This window comes from Hyperoodon ampullatus (genome assembly GCF_949752795.1).
Source record: "Hyperoodon ampullatus genome assembly, chromosome: 14".
NCBI lineage: Eukaryota > Metazoa > Chordata > Mammalia > Artiodactyla > Ziphiidae > Hyperoodon > Hyperoodon ampullatus.
In genome coordinates, this window is record NC_136927.1 from 65,958,066 (window position 1) to 65,981,933 (window position 23,868).

The following is a 23,868-nucleotide window of genomic DNA, read 5'->3' on the forward strand; positions in this document are numbered from 1 at the left end:
ACCTTCTTGCACTTAGGAACACTGGACAACACTTCAGCACTATACTTGGGGGCCATTTCAAGCAGAGAAGTCACCACCAACAAAAAAACACACAAAAATGTGAAAGCACAGCACTAAATAGACCAGGAAAAGGGTGCTTGTTTACAGTATGAGCTGAAACAAGAAGGCAGTGTTGCCTTGTTCAGCCTCAGCTGGGAACCTGTGTGTTGGGAAACTCAGATTTTCAGGTTCTGCTCATGTCTGCAAGTGGCCGCAAAAAAAGCCCCATGAGTATGAGTCTTAGTAAGTAGGCAAATTCGCAGATACAGAATCATGAAGAATGAGGGCTGAGTGTAGCTGGAGTGCTTGCTCAGTAGCACTGTTAACTTTGGCACTGATACCAACAGGAGGGCATCCCGAGGGCACCCCTTCTGGGCAGGGCTCCAAGGGTGTGGCCGGACTCCCTGAGCTTTGTGGCTCTGTCTTTCCCAGACACCTTTGTAACCTCTTGGCTCCTATGGACTTCGGGGTCTGAGGCAGGTGCAGATTCTGGAAGCCCTGAGTGCCCCCACTGAAGGGCTTGTTCCACTTCCACTGGGTGGGTGGTGGCACCATCGGAAGGTTTCAGTGCAGTGGCATGATTGGATTCCTCAAGTGGCCCATTGGCCAGGGTGGAAGAGGGACAGGAAAGGTAAGATAGGAGAGTGAGGGGCCAGGGAGCAGCGGTGTGGGGTGTCTAGGGGAGGCTGGCTCTAGAGGAGGGGAGAAGGGAAGGATGGGGAGGCAGGTAGGGAGCCCCTGGTTGTGGGCAGTGGGGAGGAGCCCCAGGAGGATGCTGGGGTAAGAGGTGCTGCCAGTCTCTCTTGCTGGCGTTTGAAATTGAAGTTTGATGTTGTTACTCTTTTTTTCCATAATTTTCTTTTTATTTATTTATTTATTTGTTTGTTTTTATTTATGGCTGTGTTGGGTCTTGGTTTCTGTGTGAGGGCTTTCTCTAGCTGTGGCAAGCGGGGGCCACTCTTCATCGCGGTGCGCGGGCCTCTCACTATCACGGCCTCTCTTGTTGCGTAGCACAGGCTCCAGACGCGCAGGCTCAGTAATTGTGGCTCACGGGCCCAGTTGCTCTGCGGCATGTGGGATCTTCCCAGACCAGGGCTCGAACCCGTGTCCCCTGCATTGGCAGGCAGATTCTCAACCACTGCACCACCAGGGAAGCCCCCTGATGTTGTTACTCTTAAGGTACAGTGAGGGGGGTGGGTTCCAGGCTGGCAGAGGGGGAAAGTAGAGGGCACATGGGCCGTCAGCAGGAAAGTGGCTCTGAGAGGTCAGTCTGTCCCCGATCCTGACTTAGCTGCTTGGAATTCTCTCCCAGCTTCCCCTGCTTTGGGGGAAGAAACAGGGAAGGAAGGAGGAATTTGAGGCTAGGTGGGCGGGAGCCGTGAGTTCTGCTTTAACCGTAGCACACAAGTGAGCTCCCCGATTTAGCTGCGTGGTTTGACAGGTTACTTGTCGGGTGAGAGAAGGAGGGCTCTTATAGGCTCTCAGCCCTTCCTCCGACAAGCCGGGCAGAGCCAGCAAAGGAGTTTAGGGGGTTCTGGCTCTGAGGCCAGCTCCATTCACGTGGGGTCTTGCATGGGTCCGCTGCCTCTTTTGTAAAGCCTGCAGCCATGGCTCATACACTGTTTAGGCTGCTTCTCCTTCAGCACCCCTGCCAAGCTCGGGCCCTTGGGAGCCAGCAGACATGAGGACTGGGCTGGGCCTCCAAGGCACTTGCAGGAGGCTAGCACGCTGGGGCTGCTGGGGAAGTGGAGCCACAGCCAGTACTCTGAGCACCTGAAGCTCTGATTGGCCATCTTATACACCTTGACATTAAAAAAACAAGATGTGGAAACCAATGCATTCTGACCTGAAAAATAGAGTTTGCAGGATAAAATCTAGGGCAGAAGGCGGAAATGAGACAAAGGGAGCTTCTACTTAGAAGAAGCAAGGACTTGTGCACAGTGGGGCAGGGAGGCTGGGCTGGATGTCTGGGGCTGGGGGCAGGTGGCATCACACAACCAGCTTCTGTCTGAGCCTTGGCGTGAGGGACCGGCATGGCCAAGGTGAGGGCAGGGAAGCACGCGGCCCCCGGGCACAGCTGTGCAGTGTGCAGACAATGCTTTGTCTCAGCGATGTTTCACTCAGGATCTTTAAAAATATGCACAAGGACCAGCTGGAGGAGGCAGTCACCCTGGAGTGACTGTCACCCCCAAGCTTCCTGGGCAAATCCGAAAGTTTTCCAAGAGTGAATGGACAAAGAGTTGGACCCATATGCCATTTTGGTGTAAATTGTGGCACATAGAATGTCTCCCCAGGGCAGGGAGGACCGCAGTTACATCCTGGCCGGGCCAAAATCTTGGGTCTTGGGGGCACTTGCTTCCCTCTAAGGTTTAATTGGAAAATGATGGTTGTGCACCCTCCAGACTGGGGACCGGCTGCTGACCTGCATGGGACACACGCTCGGTCGGAGACCTGGCCACAGCCCTGAGTGCTCCAGAGGAGAGGGTCAGACTCTGCCTGGGCCAGAAAGGGCTGAGAGTGGAGGGACTGGCCGGAGGACGGGAAGCATGAAGGATGCGCAGAGGGGTTCTGGCAGGAACGGTGCATGTGCAAAGGCTTTGGCGCCTGAAGAGTGTGGTGTGTTTGCACAGGGTGTGTGGGTTCTGTGAAGCTGGAAGGGGCATGCTGAGCGGGTGGGAGGGCAGGAGGTGAGGCTATAGGGATGGGTGGGTGGGACCAAGCAGAAAGGGCTCCACATTTGAGATGGGACTAGAACCTTGGGTTCTAAAGTGCTGGGAGCCTTCACTATGGCTAAATCTTGATTTTTGGCAACCGAGGGGTTTTTGTAACAATGATGAGGTTCTTCTTCTTATTCAACAGATATTTATTGAGAGCTTTCTATTCTTGAGATATTACCCTGGGCCCGGGACACGACCTGCTGTGCCAAGACAGACAGAGCCCCCAGCCGCCTCAGGCCTGTAACCGTCAGCAAGTAAACGCCTCGCTGAGCTGATGACAAATGTGATGGGCGCTCTGATGGAGATCCTGGGTGATGGGAGAGTAGGGAGCAGTCAGGGGAGGCCTCCTAGAGGAAGTGACACTTGAAACATGTGAGGTGCTGAGAGAAGCCTTCCAGGCAGAAAGAACAGCTTGGGTAAAGGCCCCGAGGTGGGAGGAAGTGTGGTGGGCGTGAGGAACACAGACTGCCTGGATTGCCACGTTGGAAGGGGCTGGGGGAGGTGTTGGCCTATATTTCTTGGCATTTCATGCCTGTGAAATGAGAGCTGTCCTGTAGATTTGGGCCCCATCCCCCTGCCCTGGGGGGGACAGTGCTTACAGCTGAGAGATGCCCCGAAATCCTCTCCATTAGTCACACCACTTGTCTGGCTGTCACCTGTGCCCCAGGAGACATAGAGAACCCAAGATGAGTTCACTTTTTCTTCTTTCACATCTGGCCATCTGGCCAGGCCTCCCTCTAGTTCACTTTCTCTCTAATGAGTGGCTGCGTCAGCAGGACTCTGGCCTACACAACCCTGAGAGAGAGGCTGGAGGGTCAGTCCTCTGTCCAGGCCCTTGGACAGTCCCATTATCTCCTTGGTGGGGCAGGTCCCTGCACAGACTGACTCCTCCAGGCCAGTGTTAGCCCCACCACAGGTGGGGACAAGGGCCCTGACTGGGGTCACACGGCCTCCACCAGGCTTAGAGCCCAATTCTGGGTCCTCATGCTCACTGCCACCCCCTTTAGGGGCATATTCCCCCACTTAAACATTTTGAGCAGATTAGGACTTCACTTTTCTAATCTGGGGCAGAAGACTCCACTGAAGCTTTCTTGGGATATTTAGGCCAAACAAACAAATCCTGAAATCCCCAATGAGTCGTGTCTCTGCTGGGCTCTGGTGGTCATGGGCTTCAATGGGCTGCTCTACGTGTCCAGCTCTTGGGGGAGACTGCCCCTGGCTGGTCAGAGAACCAGTCCAGCCTCCCCACCAGTGGCTGGGGAGTGGTAAAATTTTGGCTCACCCCCTGTTCTCCAGGCCTGTCTCCCTCTGTACCAGAAACTAGTCAGAGCCATGCCAGCACTGGGCTGTCTGAGCCTTGACCTCTGTGATGTAGCCTATGTAATCACTCCCTGTGGCCACACAACTGGTATATGACAGAGCTGGGGTCTAAACTCAGGCTTGTCTGGTTCTCTGCTGCCTTCTGGCTTTTGGATCCTCACTACCAAAGGAATAACTCTCAAATGGTAGAATTTCAAGCAATGGGGAGGAGGGATTCCTAGCAGGAGTCTCCCTTTCAGTCACAGTGAGGGGAGCCTCCATACTTATCCTTAAATGAGAGCATAAATGGGAAAATGCTTTGAGTTAGTCAAGAGCTATGTGAATACAGTGTGCTGTTAGAACTCCTCCACCCCCACTGAACAGATAAAGGTACTAAAAAGTTCACTGGGGGACAGGGACTTCGGTGAGGCATTGTCGGGGCCTGGAAGCCAGGCCTCTGCCTTTAGTCTAGGCCTCTCCTCCTCCAGCAGTCAGGCCTCAGCTTGGATGTGCCCCTGCACACTGGCACCAGAGTCCAGCAGGATGCTGAGGGGCACAGTGGTCAGTGAAAGCCTCAGACACCTGCAGCCCCAGCCCAGCAAGGGAGCGGGCCTGAGGCCTGGGGAGTGGAGTGTGGTGGGCTGTGCAGCCGAACAGATGTGGTTGTCACTTGCTGTTAGCAACTCTGGGCAAGTTATCTAACTTTCTGAGCCTCGCGTGCCACATCTTTAAAATGGGCACAATCATATCCCCACCTCACAGAGTCACCGTGGGGTGTAAATTACAAAGCCATAAAGCTGCTGAGCACAGCTCAGTAAGCCGCCCAGCTTTCGGCTGTCAGCCTGTGCCTTACAACCAGTTGAACACAGGAGCTCATCTTCCAGAGCAGGCCTGTCCCTTTCCACGGGGCAGGGCCCTGGAGGGTCCTCCCACAGACCGAAGCCCCGCCTCCTGCCCCTGCACCACCCTTCTTCGGTTGGGGAGTCAGAGACTGTGGGTGTGTCTGTCTGGGGGGATCCCTGAGCAGAACTGGGAAATTTTGAACAGAGGAAGAACAGTGCTCTGAGCTCCCAGAGCAGTTAGTCACCTAGACTAGGTCAAGCACAAGACACGGCTCCCAGCTCCTGGGCTTTTTCTACTGTGGCCTCTATTGCTGTTGAAGTAGTTGTGTCACGGCTGTTCCTCTGCTGATGGGGGCTCCTAGCTTTCCTGGACCCCAGTACAGGGCCTGGCTTAATACATGTCTATCAGGTGAACAGACAGATGGATGGGCTTTTTATATTACATTTTTTATTGTTAGGTAATTGTATATAATTTACATACAGTTGTAGGAAGTAATACAGAGGGATCCTGTGTACCGTTTACCCAGTTTCCCTCAATGGTAAAATCTTGCAAAACTGTAGTATAATTATCATAACCCGAATATTGACATAGGTACAACCCACCAATCTTACTCAGATTTCACCATTTTCACTTGTATCACCTTGTGGTTTTTTAGTTTGATGCAGTTTCACTGCATGTGTAGGTTCATGAATCCACCACCACAGTCAAGATATAGAACTCCCATCACTTTGTACACACTGGGGTCCTCCCTGTCGCCCCTGTATAACCAAGTCCCTCCAGCCTCCCCATCACTCTCTCCCCTAGTCTCCCCACCAACCACTAATATGTTTCCATCTCTATAATTAGGTCATTTCAAGAATGCTTTATAAATAGAATCATGTGGTTTGTAACTTTTTGAGATTGCTTTTTCCCTCCTCGTAATTCACTTGAGATTCATCCAAGTAGTTGCTTGTATCAGTGGTTCATTTCTTTTTGTTTCTGAGTGGTGTTCAGTGGTCTGGGCGCACCACAGCCATTCACCCATTGAGTGGTAGGTCTCTCGGTGAGCTTGTTTCCACTTTCGGCTTATATCAAATAAAGGTGCCATGAACATTCCTGTATAAGTTTTTTGTGAATGTGTTATCATTTCTATGGGATAAATGCCCAAGGTGCACTTGTTGGGTTGTATGGTAATTGCACGTTTAGTTTTCCATGGTTGTATCATTGTATATTCCCACCAGCCATGAATGAGTGATTCCATTTTTCCACATCCTCGCCAACATTTGGTGTTGTCACCGGTTTTTATTTTGGTCATTCTGATGTTTGTGTAGTGATATCTCACAGGAGCAGATGAATGGATTCTGCTGTGCCTTGTCACTGCCCCTGTGGCACTGGGCCTCATTTTGAGGGTTTCCATTGAGCCATCACCGTCACCGTGATTGGCAGTCCCTTGAAGGCAAGGCTTAAAGCCACTCCTCTGGCTCCTCTTCAGGCCCGGGCCTCAGCCGGGGAGAGGCTCGTTTCAGTCCTCACTGGGGAAAGGGCAGTTGGGGTTAAGATGCTGAGAAAAGCCGCTGGATGTGACCCAGCCCCTCACAGCAAGTAGCTACTGCTGTTTGAAAAGCACCTCCTGTTTCAGAACAAAAAGTTCAGCGTTTACGAAGCCAGCTTTGAGCCAGCCCTGGGCCAGATTCAGAATGGGACTCTGAGACACCAACTCCCACCTGTGGCGGGTCCTGGTTCCCTGAATCGTGGTGGAGAACAGAGAGTCTGACTGGGCGTGATGGAGTCTTGGGGGAGGTAGACTGGTGTGTGGGGTTTTCACATAACAAGGTGAGGGGTGGGGTGGGAATGGCAAGATGTGGGGAAGGACAGCTGAGCCCTGAAGGATGTGTTGGTCTCTGACCAGACAGGGAGAGGGCATCCAGGCAGAGGAAACAAGGGTGGAGGGAAGGTAGGGTAGGAGGAAAAGACCTGGGCAGGGGAGTGGTAGGTCTCTCGGTGAGCTTGAGGACAAGTGAGGTTAACCATTCCTTAGCTGTCCTGACCATCACTCTGCTGTCACCATCCAGCCCATGCCCCGGATGGATAAGACCTTTGTGTGGGACTCAGGTGGAGGGTGGTGGGCATCCCCCACTAGACTTGGCCTTGGCTCAGCATGAAGGTGGGCAGGGCCTGTGTCTGTCTGTCTTGGTCATTGCTGTGTCTGACCCCCATTCTCCTGCTCCAGAAATCCTCACCGACACCTAGGCCAGAGCTAGGGTCGGGTCAGGTAGGGCCTCAGCCCTGAAAGGGGCTCGAGAGGGCTGGGGCCTCACCTTCTCCCCTGCCCTCCTCTCACCCATCTGCAGGTTCATCATGCCTAGTGGCGTATAAGAAGACCCCGCCACCGGTCCCTCCACGCACCACATCGAAGCCGTTCATCTCCGTCACGGTCCAGAGCAGCACCGAGTCTGCCCAGGACACCTACCTGGACAGCCAGGACCACAAGAGCGAAGTGACGAGCCAGTCCGGCCTGAGCAACTCGTCAGACAGCCTGGACAGCAGTACCCGACCGCCCAGTGTGACACGGGGCGGAGTCACCCCAGCCCCCGAGGCCCCTGAGCCACCCCCAAAACATGCAGCTTTGAAGAGCGAACAAGGGACGCTGACCAGCTCCGAATCCCACCCTGAGGCCATTCCCAAAAGGAAACTGTCATCTATAGGAATACAAGTAGGGGCCCCTTTCGCACTCTGTCCTCGGCCCACGCCGTGCACCTGCCTGCGTGTAATTACATCTGGTGGAGGCCCACTAGGTCTCTTGGGCAAAGGTGGTTTGTCTATTTTGGGGGGTCGGCCCCAAGTGGCCAGACCAAATTCCACCCGTAGTCACGTCTTCCTCACGTTTGCCCAAATATGCTGTGGGCTCTGCAGCTGCGGGCAGGTGTCCCTGCTCCAACGATGGGTTGTCCCAGTGAATGTAGTTACACTCAGCCAGCCATCTCCTGTCCACTGTTTGCCTGTCCACTGTCTGTCTGTTCACTCCACCCTTTGCCCTGGCAGCCGATGCATGGGAGGCGGGACTGGCCTAACAGTTCTCTGATCCAAGGTCAGCTCCGGTGCGGAGGCCACAGCCCCGCCTGGCGGTGGGAGCAGCATGGAGCGTAGACGCCGAGGGCCAGGGGCCCAGGACTCAGGGCCCTGGAGCCTTGGGGGTTGCTCAAGGGGAACTTTGCCCAGAGCCCTCTCGGGCCTTGGGGACAGGTAGGTTGCTTGAGGTGCCAGGCCCATGTCAAATTGAGAAGTGGGATGTCGGTCCCAATGCATCCCTCTGTGAGAAAGGATCCAGGCAGATAATTCCCTGGGACCAAGTGGCCAAAGCCAGCAGACCCTTCAGGAAGCCAGGCTCACTGTGCGCCCATGGCCGGGGCACACAGCAGGGCAGGGTGCGCCAGCTTCCCCTCCACTGCTTCACTGCACCTCCTGCATGCCCTTACCCTCAGTAATCTGTCTGCTGTTAGCTGAGCGGGGAGAACTTGGGCCCTGCCTTGCAGCTTTCAGGAGTTGCTCTAAATCCAGACTAAAGTGGAGCATACTCAGGGCAGGGAGGGAGGGCAGCTACAGTGAGCTAAGAGCTTGGGGGAGGCAGAGCCCCTCCAAACCCAGAGGGCGATCAAGGAGGTCCAGGTGGTGTGCATTGTGGCTTAGATCGGACAGGATCTCCGTTTCCCCAGCCACCCCTGCGCAGTTGGGCATGGCTGAGTACATGACAAAACACCAAAATTACAGAAGGAACATGGGACTCAAAGGGGGGCAGAATGGACCAGAGATGGCTCACTGGCCGATTTCTTGCACTTGCCTCTTGGAGAGGAAAAATTTTGGCACATATACAAGAAGAAAGTCGGCCAGGAGACTATTCTGTTTTCTGGGCTCCTTCATAAGGGGTCCAGCCCCTGTCCTGTACAGCTCTCAGGAGAGATTCTAAGGAATACAGAAAATAGTCTAGTCTCAAGGTCTTTGTTTGGGCAGCCCCACCCTCTCCTTGGCCAAACCAGATGTTCTTATCTTTCCAGAAGACCTGAGAGAGAGTTAGACTCACCCTGATCCTTTCACTCAGAAGTTCACACGGGGCTGAGTACTCTGGCTCTTGGGCCCATCCAGGCTTCTCCCCCGGGTTCACCCCACCCCCACTCCATGCTCTCCAGGCAGCTTCTTGAGATCCGGTGATGCTATATCCTCTGAGCTGGGTCTTGCTGAAGGACAGATGCAGCTGCACCCCCATGGCAAGGAGGAGCCTGGTGCTGAGTTCCTACCGGGGAAAGCCTCCCTGGCCTCTGTGAAGCCAAGAGACGAGAGTCTCCTATTTCCAAGGACACCCCTACAACTCTCGTCCCACCCCTTGGTGCCTCGAGCCCTGGGTCAAGTGTGTGTTCTCCCTCATTCATGAGTGGTGGCGGAGGGGCTGACCTGGCTGCTCCGTGGCCACGTACCTCTGTCCCGGAAAAGGAAGATAGGCCCAGGGCATCACTGGTATAGAGAAAGAGTGCCAGCTTTGCACGTGGCTCCCCTGGCCCACCCAGCGCTGAAGGTAACCTCAGCCAAGTGTGATCGAGGCCCAGGGCTGGCATCCCATAGGGCCCAGGGACTTGGCCGGCTCTTGCCTTGGTTGCAGCTTTCACATCCAGAACTGCTGTCCAAGGTTTGCCCGTAGTGCAGGCGCCTCCAGCCTGCCCTTCACCTGCAGGGTTGGGGGAGTGACCTTTGCCTCGAGACAGCCCCGCTTCAACTACACCAGATAACGGCTGTGGCTTTGTGTGTGTGTGTTTTCTTTCTCTTTCGTTGTCCTTTTTTTTTTTCTTCTCTCTGATGCGTGTGAAGGAGAGGACTAGAAGGAACGATTCCCACCTCTCGGAGGACAACGGACCCAAAGCGATCGATGTGATGGCACCCTCCTCAGAGTAGGGAAAGCCAGTCATCTCCACCCCATCCCACCTCCCACCCACCTGCCCGCCCGCCTCCGCGCGAATGAGCAGTGCCCGGCTTAACCTGGTCCGGCCTCGGGCCCACGTGCAGTGTCCGCATGCCTCGTGTGTGTCTGTCCACACGTCCGTTTGCGTCGTCCCACTAATGTGAATTTCAGCAGCAAGTGTGGTGTTTGTTCTTTATTTTTGTCTTTGTCTCCGTGCCGTTGCTGTCGTTGTCCTTCAATAAGGTTGACTGCATTCAGCCAGTGCCAAAAGAGGAGCCCAGTCCCGCTACCAAATTCCAGTCCATCGGGGTTCAGGTAGAGGACGACTGGCGGTAAGTGGCACCGAGGTGTTGGCTGCCTCTCCCCTCTCCTCTCCCTCCCTCTGCTCTCCCCTCTCCTGCGCCTTCTCCTCCTGCTCTCCCTAACCCACTTCTCCTTGCTGGATTTCTAGTAACCGAGCTGGGTTTGGGGTGCGGGCACTGGCCCAGGTGTGGGAGGCTGGGCGGGCGGGCGTGCTCAACGAGCGCTTGCTCTGTGAGATTAATCAGCCGCGGGGGCCGAGGCCGGGTGGAGACATGGCCTGGCACCCCGACGTTGGTGGGCGTCCTGGCCCCAGTGCAGTAAACAGGCAACCTTATGACCTTGTCTGTGTGTGCGTGTGCGTGTGGGCGGGGCGGGGGCTGAGCAGAGAATGAGACGGGGGCTGTGGGACCCGCTTCAGGCGCATGGTGAGCAGATGATGCATCCGTTTCTCTGTCTCCCGTGTGTCCGGGTCGGGGTGGCTTCTGGTCTCTGGCCCTCTGGGTGACTCACCCCTTACTGTCCCCACCCCACTCCACCCCGCACCCACAGAAGCAGCGCCCCCTCTCACAGCATGTCCTCCCGACGGGACACCGACTCAGATACCCAGGATGCCAACGACTCGAGCTGTAAGTCATCTGAGAGGAGCCTCCCGGACTGCACCCCACACCCCGACTCCATCAGCATCGATGCCGGCCCCCGGCAGACCCCCAGGATTGCCCAGATCAAGCGCAACCTCTCCTATGGAGACGACAGCGACCCTGCCTTAGAGGCATCCTCGCTGCCCCCGCCCGACCCCTGGCTGGAGACGTCCTCCAGCTCCCCCGCGGAGCCAGCACAGCCAGGGGCCTGCCGCCGGGATGGCTACTGGTTCTTGAAGCTGCTTCAGGCAGAAACGGAGCGGCTGGAAGGCTGGTGCTGCCAGATGGACAAGGAGACCAAAGAGAATAGCCTCTCTGAAGAAGGTGGGCACTGTGAGGCCGGCCCCGGGGGCAGGGCGGGAGGGGCGCGGGTGCCAGCCCCAGCCCCCGAGGTGGGGGTGGGGGGTTCTTAGGTTCTCTTCCTGGGTCGGTTGTGATTCCACCCCTTACTCTCATTCTTTCCTTTCTTCCATCCATGCACCGACCTAACCAAACCTTTTTCCAGAAAGGATTTACGGCAGCAGCTGCTAGTTGCACTGGCTGTGGGGTCAGCAGCCCCCGGGTTTGAATCCCAGCTCTTCCCTTACTAGTGAAGTGACCTTGGGCAGGTTCCTTGAGCCTCAGTTTCCTTACCTGTAACGTGGAGACAATCCTACCCTCTGATGCGGCGGTGCATGTTCAGGGCCCGACGAAGTGCCAGACACACAAAGTTGGCACCATAATTATGCCTTTGGCGGCTCCTTATTGAGCATCTACTGTGTGCCAAGCACCAGGGATCTTAACTGTGAACCTCAGCAGGGTGTGAAGAACTATGAATGGGTTAGAAGTCATCTACTTTCCCACTTAGGCTCCCTGTTTCCAAAAATTCCCCCAAGAAATTAGAGAATAGTTCTAGAAAGAGCTAGAAATATGTAGGGAGCCTAGATTCACAGGTGTTTGATACAGGGGAGGGGTGGTTTGGAGGCAGGCCCCTGGGAAGCTCCGGCCCCTAGATGGCTCCCCTTCACAGACCGTGCAGGAAGGACAGGTCTCCGGAGTATCCAGAAGGGATGGAGCCAGCATCCCACCGACCCCTGGTGGGGCAGGGCCTGAGGAAACCACCCCTTGATGACTCAGAGGCCCTGTTTTCACTCTCTCTAGGCCAGTCCCCAGCTTTGATGTCACACCCACTGGTGTGCAGGGCACTGTTGTGAGGTATATACCTAATAACCTTTTACAATACTAGTATTTACAAAATCAGAACAGAGGCAAGGATCAGAGAGAGCACTAAATGGCTTCTAACAGAAACCATCCAGCCCTCTGCCTTTCTTCAGCCTTCCCCACTTGCAGCTCTCATCAACTGTGTATTCTGGTATTTACCTTCATGTTTCTTTTTCATTTTTAAATGGGATTACCTTTTATTTCCTCTCAAATTAATCATCACTATGTATTGATCTCTACTATAATAGCTCAGTATTTAGCTCTGTCACCTCCACTTCCTGTGCCCCACCCTCCGTATATTACATCAGTTTGGGGTTAAAAAACAACCAACATTTCTGTTTGCTATGAGTATGTAAATGATGTTCACTGCAGAGCCTTGTAGTATATTAATGATTTCATTTTCTTATACATTTTGTTTTTCCTAGAATGAATGGTTGCCTCATTTTTTTTATACACTTTATTTTCTAAGCCCTTATTTGTAATTTTTTTCACATGCTCCACCAGATCGGCCAGCCCCTCATCAATATTATTTTCCAGGTGTGCAAACGTATCAGATAATCTCATGATCTCCTATTTTTCCTGGTGCCCTCTGTCCTCTGCCCTGATCTGGCCAGCTTGCTTTCTGGGCCTGCTGCCAGGCTGCTGTCCAGAGACTTCCCTTTTCGTCACCTGGGACTGCCCTTGGCTACTTTACTGTGATGGACACCCTGCTTTTTTGGACAACATGGTCTTCCGCTTTCCTGGTTTTAGCCCCTCACTTTACGGGAGCACACCTTCAGTTGGAGATAAATTTTTGGAAACTGTATGTCTTTATTCAGACCTCATATAGTTTGGCTGGGTGTAAAGTTGAAAATAGTAAATACAAATTATTTTTCTATATAAATATAGATATAATTTATATATAAATATTAAAATAAAGTTGAAAGTAACTTTCCCTCAGAATCTTAAAGAGGCCGTATTATGTTTAGCTTCCATTACTTGTGCTGAAAAGTTTGAGGCCATTCTAGGTCTCAGTCCTTTGTATTATTTTATCTCTGGAAGCTGTTAGGATCTGTTAGGATCTTCACTTTACCTCTCTTACGAAATTTCTCAGTGATGTGCCCTGGAATGGGTCTTTGTGCCAGTAGTTAATAGGCCACTTTTATGTGGAGACTCAGGTCTTTTGTTTCTTGCAGAAATAGTCTTGCATTAATTTTTAAAAATAATTTCCTCACTGCCACTTGTTCTGTTTTCTCTCTCTGAAATTCCTGTCACTCACATGTTGGATCTGCTGAGTTAATCCTGTCTCTGATCTTTTCTTTCTCTTATCTTTTTGTTGTCTCTCTTTCTGGAAGGCTTTCTTTCTTTTTTTTTTTTTTTTTTTTTTTGATCCTGTCTCTGATCTTTTCTTTCTCTTATCTTTTTGTTGTCTCTCTTTCTGGAAGGCTTTCTTTCTTTCTTTTTTTTTTTTTCTTTTCTTTTTTTTCCACGCTATAACAACTTTATTGAGATATAATTCACATGCCATAAAATTTACCCTTTTAAAGTGTACAGTTCCGTGGCAGTTCATACACTCATAATGTTGTGCAGCCATCACTGTTATCTAAATTCAGAACATTTTCATCACTCCAAAAAGAAACCCCATGACCATAAGCAGTCACTCCTCATCCCCTCCTCCCCACTAGCTCTTAGCAACCACTAATTCTGTCTCCGTGGATTTGCCTATTCTGGACATTTATGTAAATGGAGTCATACAGTGTGATTGTATGACAGGTCTTTTGTGTCTGGCTTCTTTTGCTGCATGTTTTTAAGGTTCATCCATATTGTAGCATGTATCAGTTCTTCATTCCTTATTGTGGAGTAATATTCCATTTTATGGATAATACTACATTTTATTTATACATTTATCTGTTGATGGACATTTGAATTGTTTCCACTTTGGGGCTAGTATGAATAATGCTGCTGTGCACATTTGTGTACAAGTTTTTGTGTGGATCTATGTTCATTTCCTTTGGGTATATAAGTAGGAGTGGAATTGCTGGGTCATGTGATAATTCTGTGTTTAACTTTTTGAGGAACCTGCTAAACTCTTCCACAGTGGCTGCACCATTTAACATTCCCACCAGCAGCACACAAGGGTTCTGATTTCTCCACATCCTCACCAACACTTGTAATTATTGCTCTTTTTGATTATAGCCATCATGGTGGGTATAGTAGTACCTCACTGTGGTTTTTTTTTGTTTGTTTGTTTTTTGCGGTACGCGGGCCTCACCGTTGTTGCCTCTCCTGTTGCGGAGCACAGGCTCCAGACGCGCAGGCTCAGCGGCCGTGGCTCACGGGCCCAGGGGCTCCGCGGCATGTGGGGTCCTCCTGGACCGGGGCACAAACCCGCCTGCCCTGCATCGGCAGGCGGACTCTCAACCACTGCGCCACCAGGGAAGCCCCTCACTGTGGTTTTGATTTGAGTTTCCATGGTGGCTAATAAAGTATAGCATCTTTGCAAGTGCTATTTGTGTATCTTTTTTTTTTGGAGAAATCTGTTGAGTTTGAGAGGTTTTCTTGACTTTACCTCTAAACACTGTACATCAAATGTTTACTACAGCTATTCGTATAAGAGCTCTTTCTTACTCTGTTCCTTCTTTCATAATATTTTGTCCTTGTTTTATGGATAGAGTATCTTCTCCTACCTTTCTAAGATTTACATATATATTTAAGTTTTCATGTGTCTCTGTGTTGTCTCTATTTCCTTTAGGCTCCGTTTTTCGATGTGTCTTTTTGGGTTGGAGTCTTTCCTGGAATGTCCAGTGATCTTTAGTTATTTATTCATATTAAAAGTGAGGAACTAACTCAGGGGTAGGAAGGGATGGAGTAGAAGGTTTCTGGTTTTGTTGTAAGCCTAGTAGTCCCACTTTCTGTTTTTTAATTTTATGATTTAATTTAAAATAAAACTTTGGAATTCCCTGGCAGTCCAGTGGTTAGGACTTGGCGCTTTCGCTGCTATGGCGCAGGTTCAATCCCTGGTTGGGGAACTAAGATCCCGCAAGCTGTGCGGCACAGCCAAAAAATTAAAATTAAAATTAAATAAAGGACTTACCTGGTGGTGCAGTGGTTAAGAATCCGCCTGCCAATGCAGGGGACATGGGTTCGAGCCCTAGTCTGGGAAGATCCCACATGCTGTGGAGCAGCTAAGCCCGTGTGCCACAACTACTGAGCCCACATGCCACAGCTACTACAGCCCGTGCTGTGCAACAAGAGAAGCCACTGCAATGAGAAGCCCACGCACCACAACGAAGAGTAACCCCCACTCACCGCAACTAGAGAAAGCCCACGTGCAGCAGCAAAGACCCAAAGCAGCCAAAAATAAATAAATAAAATAAATTTATAAATTGCATGTTATGTTCTTTTGAAAAAAATTAAATATAATAAAATAAAACTTAATTTTAGAGTTAGCAAAAGCAAACTGTATAATATAAAAATAGCAAAAGTCATGGTAATATACTGGTATGTTGATAATATATGGTAATAACATCAAAGATGAAGAAATAATTATTTAGCTATCATGATAAAAACTTTTTGGGACTTCCCTGGTGGCGCAGTGGTGAAGAACCTGCCTGCTAATGCAGGGGACACGGGTTCGAGCCCTGGTCCGGGAAGATCCCACATGCTGTGGAGCAACTAAGCCCGTGTGCCACAACTACTGAGCCTGCGCTCTACAGGCTGTGAGCCACAACTACTGAAGCCCACACGCCTAGAGTCTGTGCTCCGTAACAAGAGAAGCCACCACAATGAGAAGTCCGCGCACCTCAACGAAGAGCAGCCCCCGCTCACCTCAACTAGAGGAAGCCTGCGCAGAGCAACGAAGACCCAATGCAGCCAAAAATAAATAAATAAATAAATAAATAAATAAATAAATAAAATTTATAAGGAAAAAAAGAATAGCATTATTTTAAAAAAAACCTTTAATAGCAGAATAAAACTCATAATGTACAAGATTTTGTTTGAATACCTCTGTTCAAGTCTTTCGAGTATATACGTAGGAGTGGAATTGCTGGATCATGTGGTAATTCTATGTTTAACTTTTTTCCATTTTTTTATTGTGGTAAAATATATATAACATAAAATTTGCCATTCTAATCACTTTTAAGTGCATAATTCAGTGGCATTACTTATATTCACAATGTTGTATGTTACCAGCATCTATTTCCAAAACTTTTTTTATCACCCCAAATTGAGATTCTGTACCCGTTAAGCAATAATTCCCCATTCCCTTCTCCACCCAGTCCCTGGTAACCTCTAATCTACTTTCTGTCTCTATGAATTTCCCTATTGTAGATCTTTCATGTAAGTGGGAAGATACAGTGTTTGTCCTTTTGTGTCTGGCATGTTTTCAAGGTACATCCATGTTGTAGCATATCAGAACTTTATTCCTTTTCATAGCTGAATAATATTCCATTGTATGTAAATACCACATTTGTTTGGTCCATTCATCTGTTGATGGACACTTGGGTTATTTCCACCTTTCAGCTACTGTGAATAATGCTACAGTGAACACGATATGAGAATCTGTTTCAGTCCTATTTTCAGTTATTTTGGGTTTAAACCTAAGAATGGAATTGCTGGGTCACATGGTAATTAATTCTATGTCTAGCTTTTTGAGGAATTGCCAATGTTTTCCACAGCAGATGCACCATTTTACATTCCCACCGGCAATGCATAAGGGTTCCCATTTCTGTATATCTTTGCTAACACTTGTTATTTTCTGTCTTTTAAAAAAAATTATAGCCATCCTAGTAGGTATAAAATGGTATCTCATTGTCATTTTTAAAAAATATTTTATTTATTTTTAAATTATTATTTTTTTACGGCTGCGTCGGGTCTTAGTTGTGGCATGCGGGATCTTTCATTGCAGCACACGGGCTGTTCGTTGCAGTGTGCGGGCTTCTCTCTAGTTGTTTCTTGCGGGTTTTTTCTTCTCTAGTTGTGATGTGTGGGCTCTGTAGTTTGCGGCGTGTGGGCTCTAGTTGAGGTGCTGGAGCTCAGTAGTTGTGGCACGGGATTAGTTGCCCTTCAGCGTGTGGGATCTTAGTTCCCCGACCAGGGATTGAACCCACATCCCCTGCATTGGAAGGTGGATTCTTAACCACTGGACCACCAGGGAAGTCCCCATTGTCATTTTGATTTGCATTTCCCTAATGACTGATGCTGAGCCTCTTTTCATGTTCTTATTGGTCATTTGTATATCTTCGGAGAAATATCTATTCAGTCTATTTAACTGAGTTGTTTGTCTTTTTGTTGTGGAGTTTAGGAGTTCTTTACATATTCTTGATAATAGGCCCTTGTCAGATATATGATTTGTAAATATTTTCTCCCATTCTGTAGGTTGTCTTTTTACTTTCTTCATAGTGTCCTTTGATGTGCAAGTCTTTAATTTCGATAAAGTCCAATTTATCTATTTTTCATTTATTGCTGTGCTTCCATTTATTTTTAAAACTATGAGTATATATTAATTTAATAAAAATTAAAATTAGGACAAAAAAACAGTTGAAGCAATGAGAGACTAACTGGCAGCTCTGTGGGCAGGGCCCGTTGAAAGGTAGGCTTCTGTAGACACCTTTTCAGAATACTGGTTTTAAATAACATACAGTAAAAATTATACCCAGGGCTTCTCTGGTGGCGCAGTGGTTAAGAATCTGCCTGCCAATGCAGGGGACACAGGTTCGAGCCCTGGTCCGGGCAGATCCCACATGCCGCAGAGCAACTAAGCCCGTGCACCACAACTACTGAGCCTGTGCTCTAGAGCCCACAAGCCACAACTACTGAGCCCACGCACCACAACTACTGAAGCCCACACGCCTAGAGCCTGTGCTCTGCAACAAGAGAAGCCACCCAACGAGAAGCCCACGCATCGTAACGAAGAGTAGCCCCCACTTGCCACAACTAGAGAAAAGCCCGCGTGCAGCAACAAAGACCCAACACAGCCAAAAATAAAAATAATTAATTAAAAAAAATTATATCAGGGATTCCCTGGTGGCGCAGTGGTTAAGAATCCGCCTGCCAATGCAGGGGACACGGGTTCGAGCCCTGGGCCGGGAGGATCCCACATGCCACGGGGCAACTAAGCCCATGTACCACACTACTGAGCCTGAGCTCTAGAACCCATGTGCCACAGCTGCTGAAGCCCGCCCGCCTAGAGCCCTGTGCTCCTCAACAAGAGAAGTCACCACAATGAGAAGCCCACGCACCGCAATGAAGACCCAATGCAGCCAAAAATTAATTAATTAATTAATTTTAAAAAATTATATCAAGATAACAAAGGGAACCAATTACATTAATATACAGTTTCTAAAATAGTGAATAAATTTGTGATATGGTAATACTATATATACTTCTTTGTTAAGGCATTAAGTAATACAGTCTAGCAGTCAGTCTAAAATTACTCTGCTGACATTGAACTGAAGTGGTTTGTTGCCCATCTAAGTTTAAGGCTGTCCTGCTTTAGGGTGATTGGGTGACAAACTGGCCTTTGCCTTAGAAGATCTTGAAATGTCAGTATCTTTTCTCTAGAATCCTTCAGAATCTTCTTCAGAAAAGAATCCTCTAGTTTCTTTGGGGGCATGTGTCTGGTTGCTGGCATTCCAGGTGCAGGGTACAGGGAGGGAGCTCGCAGACTATCATTCACTCTATGCAGTCTGCCATTGACCCTGCCTGGTGGCCTAGGGTCAGAGCATCTAGAGCAGCGCTATTTGGTAAAAATATAATGCAAGCCATGTGCTTTAAATGTTCTAGGAGCTGCATTTAAAAAGCAAAAAGAAATAGGTGAAATTAATTTTTGTAAGTTATCTTACACAGTATGTCCAAAATAGTAGTGTTTCAACATACAGAATTATTGAGGTGTTACATTCCTTTTCATGCTAAGTACTTAAAATTCAGTGTATATTTTACTTTATCGTACATCTCAATCCAGACAAACAACATTGCCAGTGCTCGCTTGCTGCAAATGGCCGGGGGCCGTTGTATTGGACGGCACAGATGAGGAGAATAAGCCTGGGTGGGCGTGCGCGGATACCTTAGTGATTCAGTGTTGGTGCAGCAGGTTAAACTTTCCTGGACTACACTTAATTCTAATTCTTTCTGGATTGAGAAGATGCTTACCTGCTAAGCATATGTCACGCCAAACAGTATTGGTGTTACCTTCCTGTAATATTATGGGGGGAGGGGTGCTCTTTCAAATGATGACATTTCTTAATAAGCAGCCCTCAGCCCCTGCTGTTGAACCCAACCTCTGGATGGAGCCCTTTCCACAGCCCTACATCAGTGACTATAACTTATAGATGTAGTCACGTTGCTCTGTCCCTTAGATTCAAGATAAATACTCTGACTGCTCAGGTGAATCAGTAACGCCCATGCAGGTGGCTGCGTCTCTTGAGTGGATTTTGTGTTATACCACCATCCATCTCCAGAACTTTTCATCTTCCCAGACTGACACTCTGTACCTATTAAATGCTAACTCCCCATTCTCCCTCTCCCAGCCCCTGGCAACCACCATTCTACTTTCTGTCTCTGAATTTGACTACTCTGGGTCCCTCATATAAGTGGAATCATACGGTCTTTGTCCTTCTGTGACTGACTTGTTTCACTTAGCATAATATCCTCAAGATTCATTCATGTTACAGCTTGTATCAGAATTCCGTTCCTTTTTAAGGCTGAGTAATATTCTATCGTATGGAGAGACCACATTTTGCTTATCCATTCATGTGTCCGTGGATGCTTGGATTGCTTCCATCTTTTGTCATTTGTGAATAATGACATTTCCTACCTCTTAGGACCACAGTTCTTCATTGACACCACCATGCTTTCTGATCAAATTGTGTACGTCCACTCAAGGCCCTGTCTGACTTATGGCCACAAGTTCTAATGTCACTGTTCTTACATATGTGGAAGAGCTTCACCAAGGAGGTGCCTCAAGGAGACCATGATACCTTCATATTGTGCAGAAGCTTGGAGGATATTTACAGGCAGGGGGAGAGGACAGGAATTCCAGATGGAGGGAGTAGCACGTGCAAAGGCACAGAAGCAGGAAGGGCAGGGCAGGTCCAGGGATTACAACTGAAAAGAAAGGGGTGTGGGGCTTCCCTGGTGGCGCAGTGGTTGAGAGTCCGCCTGCCGATGCAGGGGAAACGGGTTCGTGCCCTGGTCTGGGAAGATCCCACATGCCGCGGAGCGGCTGGGCCCGTGAGCCATGGCCGCTGGGCCTGTGCGTCCGGAGCCTGTGCTCCGCAACGGGAGAGGCCACAACAGTGAGAGGCCCACACACCACAAAAAAAAAAAAAAAAAAAAAAGAAAGGGGTGTGAAGAGGGGGATGGTGGGTCACAAGAGGAGGAAGCTGACTGAGAAGGGCCTCAAATATCAGATCAAAGTATTGGGCCTTACCCTCCAGGCAGGGGAGAGCAGCAAGGGGATCTGAAGCAACAGTGAGGTGGTCAGATTTTCTTTTTAGAAAGATCACCCTTGATTGCTGTGCGGAAAAAGCTTTGGAAACAGGGAGACCAGGGCGGTGGGGTGGAAGAGGAAGGAATGGATAAACAAATTTTCTGAATGTTCTAAATGGACAGGCTAAAGGGGCACAGGGTCCTCCAGCTTCCCTGGTTTGGGCCACAGGTGGATGGAGAGGTCATTAACTTGAAAGAGGGAGGCAAGAGGCAGGGCGTGCTTGGCTGGATAAGGAGGGGCTCTTGGGGAAGCAAGATTACAGAGGTCAAGTTGTGCAGCTGTCTTTCTTGCTGTTGAAGGAGATGCAGATGAAATGAACGCTTCAACGTAGTCTGTGGGAACTCCTGTGGCCAGGGGGGTGGTCAGGATCGTTCCAGAGGGAGTGGAGAATCAGAGAGCCTTGAACGCTGGGCGGCCTACCATGAGCCAGCACTCGGCATTCATGTCTTGTTTACTCCCGGCTATCCAGTGAGGTTGGAGCTATTAGAATCGTGCCTTGAAGAAGAAACAAACAAATGGAGGTGAAGGGCTCTGCCACTCAACAGCTGTGTGACCTTGGGCACATCTGAGCCTGCTTCCCCCCATTGTTCAGTGGCAATAATGACCCCACCCTCAGCCTATGGTGGGGGTAAGATGAGACCCTGTGTATGCAGAGTGCTTGGTGGTGAATGGCAGCAGCCGTGCCTGCTGCACCTGCTGTCACCATCATCCTAACTTGTGGATAGACGCAGCCCAGGCCAGGAGCTGAAAAGGCCACACCTCTAGCCTCACTGCTGGGAGATGAGAGGTGAACAAGGGTAGACATAGAGCTAGCAGCCTGAGGGAAGGGGCCTGCCATCCTATTTCCCCAGCTCTGGCGAGGAAGGAAACTAAGAGACCTTGGGTGAGTCACCTCAGTTCTCCAGGCCTCCACTTCCTCACCTGTGAATTGGGTGGACCAATACCAACCCCACAGGACTGTGTATTAATGTAAGATTAGAAACGCAAAGCCCTTGGCAAGAACCCAAGAGGTGGTAGCATTTATTACAGTTGTTGTCGTTAATGTTGATATTAGTATTACTAGAAGCAGGCATTGTAGCCTCCTCCACTTTCACCAGTGGGCAGTTCTGAGTGCAGGTCTCCTTTTTAGGACCTCCCCTAAAGAACTAGTTTGTGTGTAGAGGCGTATACAAGGATGTCTTTGCTGTATTATTTGTAATAAAGCAGGCCCCTCACTGCCTATCACTAAGCGTTCAGTTACCTTTGTTGCATAAAAAGTGATCTCAAACTTAGTGACGTAAAACAACCAGCATTTTATTATGGTTATGGCTATAACAGTAGGTCAGCAATTCAGCAGAAGCATGGCAAGAACATCTCATCTCTACTCCAAGATGTCTGGGGCCTCAGCTGGGATGACTCAGGGCCTGATATCCGAGGGAAGGAATTACCTGAAGGTAGTTCACTCACATGCCTGGTGCCTAGACCAGAGTGACCTAAAGACCAGGACTGCTTGCCGGGGCCCCTGTGTATGTCTTCTCCACGGGACTTTGCTCCCTCACAGGCAGCCTCGGGGCAGTCAGACTTCTTACCTGTTGGCTCCGGGCTCCAGGCTAACAAGGCTGCCTTGCCTTTGATGACCTCGCCTCAGAAGTCACCTGGGATCTCTACCACTGTATTTTACTGGCTACAAGAAGTCACAAGCCCACCCAGATTCAAGGATGGGGAGAATTAGACCCCGCCTCTTGATAGGGGAGTGTCAGGGTTCTAGAAGAACTCGAGAGACAGGAGACACTGCTGGGGTCATCTTTGGAAAGTACAGTCTGCCACAACACAGAACCAGTTCAATCTAATATGCAGCAGTTACAAAGAGCGCTTTTACTGCTGAACAGTATGTTGTGAAGTTCTGTCTAGTTTGACACATACAGATCTGCTTCAGTTTGGTTAAATTCTGTGAAGTGTTCAGTGAGACACATGAAGTACTGCATTTTCTTTGCCCACGTTCCTGATGATGGGTGTTTAGGTGTTTTCAGGGTTTTATCAGCATCTTGGCACACGTCTTTCTTGGCATCATATGTGAGAGAATCTCTCTAGGATACTTACCTTGGACAGAATTGCTGGATGGATGGAAACACATTTTGTATTTTAATCAGTTCGGCCTGATCGCTCTCCAAAGAGGTTATACCAGTGTATCCTTACACCAACAGTGTTGGAAAATTTCCATTTCTCTGATCCTCACTGATGCTTGATCCTGTCAGACTCTAAATTAAGTATTTGGTAAGTGGAAAAGTATATCTGGTTGATTTATTTTGTATTTACTTTGTTATTAGAGAAGCTATGCATATTTTCATTAATTTATTGGCTCTTTCAACTTTTTCTCCTGTGAATTGCCCAGATAGTTCATTTTTCTATTATTGCATTGTCAGTGTTTTTAAAATTGATTTGTAGTTCTTTATATATGTGGATACTTAATACTATGTCATATATATATTGTTTTATTTTATATATTTACATATATATGTATATGCATGCTTGTGGAATCTTAGTTCCCCAACCATGGACTGAACCTGGGCCCCCTGCAGTGAAAGCACCGAGTCCTAACCACTGGACCATCAGGGAATTCCTAAAATTAATGATGTCTTTATCACTTTTTTTTACTTGTTTTTTTGGCCATGCCACGCAGCTTGCGGGATCTTAGTTCCCTGACCAGGGATCAAAACCTGGCCCCCTGCAGTGGACCACCAGTAAATTCCCGAAATTAATGATGTTTTTATCACTATTATTTTTAATTTTAAGTTCATATCTTTAAATCTTCTGCACTTTTGATTTTTTTTGTCGTAAAATTTATCATCTTAACCATTTTTAAGTGTCCAGTTCAGTGGTATTAAGTGCATTCACATTGTTGGACAGCCATCACCACTATCCATCTCCATAACTCTTTTCATCTTGTAAAACTGAAACTCTATACCCACTACACTATAACTCCCTATTCTCCCCTCCACCCCCGACAACCACCATTATACTTTGTCTTTATGATTTCGACTTATAAAAATAGTATCATATTTGTCTTTTTGTGATTGGTTTATTTCACTTGGCGTAATGTCCTCAAGGTTATTCCATGTTATACCATATATCAGAACTTCATTCCTTTTTATGGCTGAATAATATTCCATTGCATGTATATACCACATTTTGCTTATCCTTCATCCATCAGTGGGCATTTGGGTTGCTTCCACATTTCAGCTACTACTGTGAATAATGAACATGGTCCACAAATATCTCTTTGGGTCCCTGCTTTTAATTCTTTTGGGTATGTACCCAGAAGTGGAATTGCTGGATCATATGGTAATTCTATTTTTAGTTTTTTGAGGAACCACCATACTGTTTTCCACAGCAGCTGTGCTATTTTACATTCCTGCCAATAGTGCACAAGAATTCCAGTTTCTCCACATCCCT

General features: G+C 48.8%; 1 protein-coding gene across 5 annotated transcripts in view; it reads left to right on the top strand.

Moving 5' to 3' along the window:
• Positions 1–23,868, top strand: part of DLGAP4 (DLG associated protein 4) — a gene marked incomplete at its 5' end in the record, with an annotated part of 91,801 nt that overhangs the window by 47,991 nt on the left and 19,942 nt on the right. For 3 of the 5 annotated variants that reach the window (XM_079719856.1, XM_079719858.1, XM_079719859.1), the window contains 3 exons: positions 7,229–7,590; positions 10,069–10,157; positions 10,678–11,090. In XM_079719856.1, the coding sequence (XP_079575982.1) occupies positions 7,229–7,590; positions 10,069–10,157; positions 10,678–11,090 (864 nt within the window). Of the gene's footprint in view, positions 1–7,228; positions 7,591–9,734; positions 9,815–10,068; positions 10,158–10,677; positions 11,091–23,868 lie in introns of all 5 variants that reach the window. The other 2 variants (XM_079719857.1, XM_079719860.1) reach the window with 1 other exon arrangement.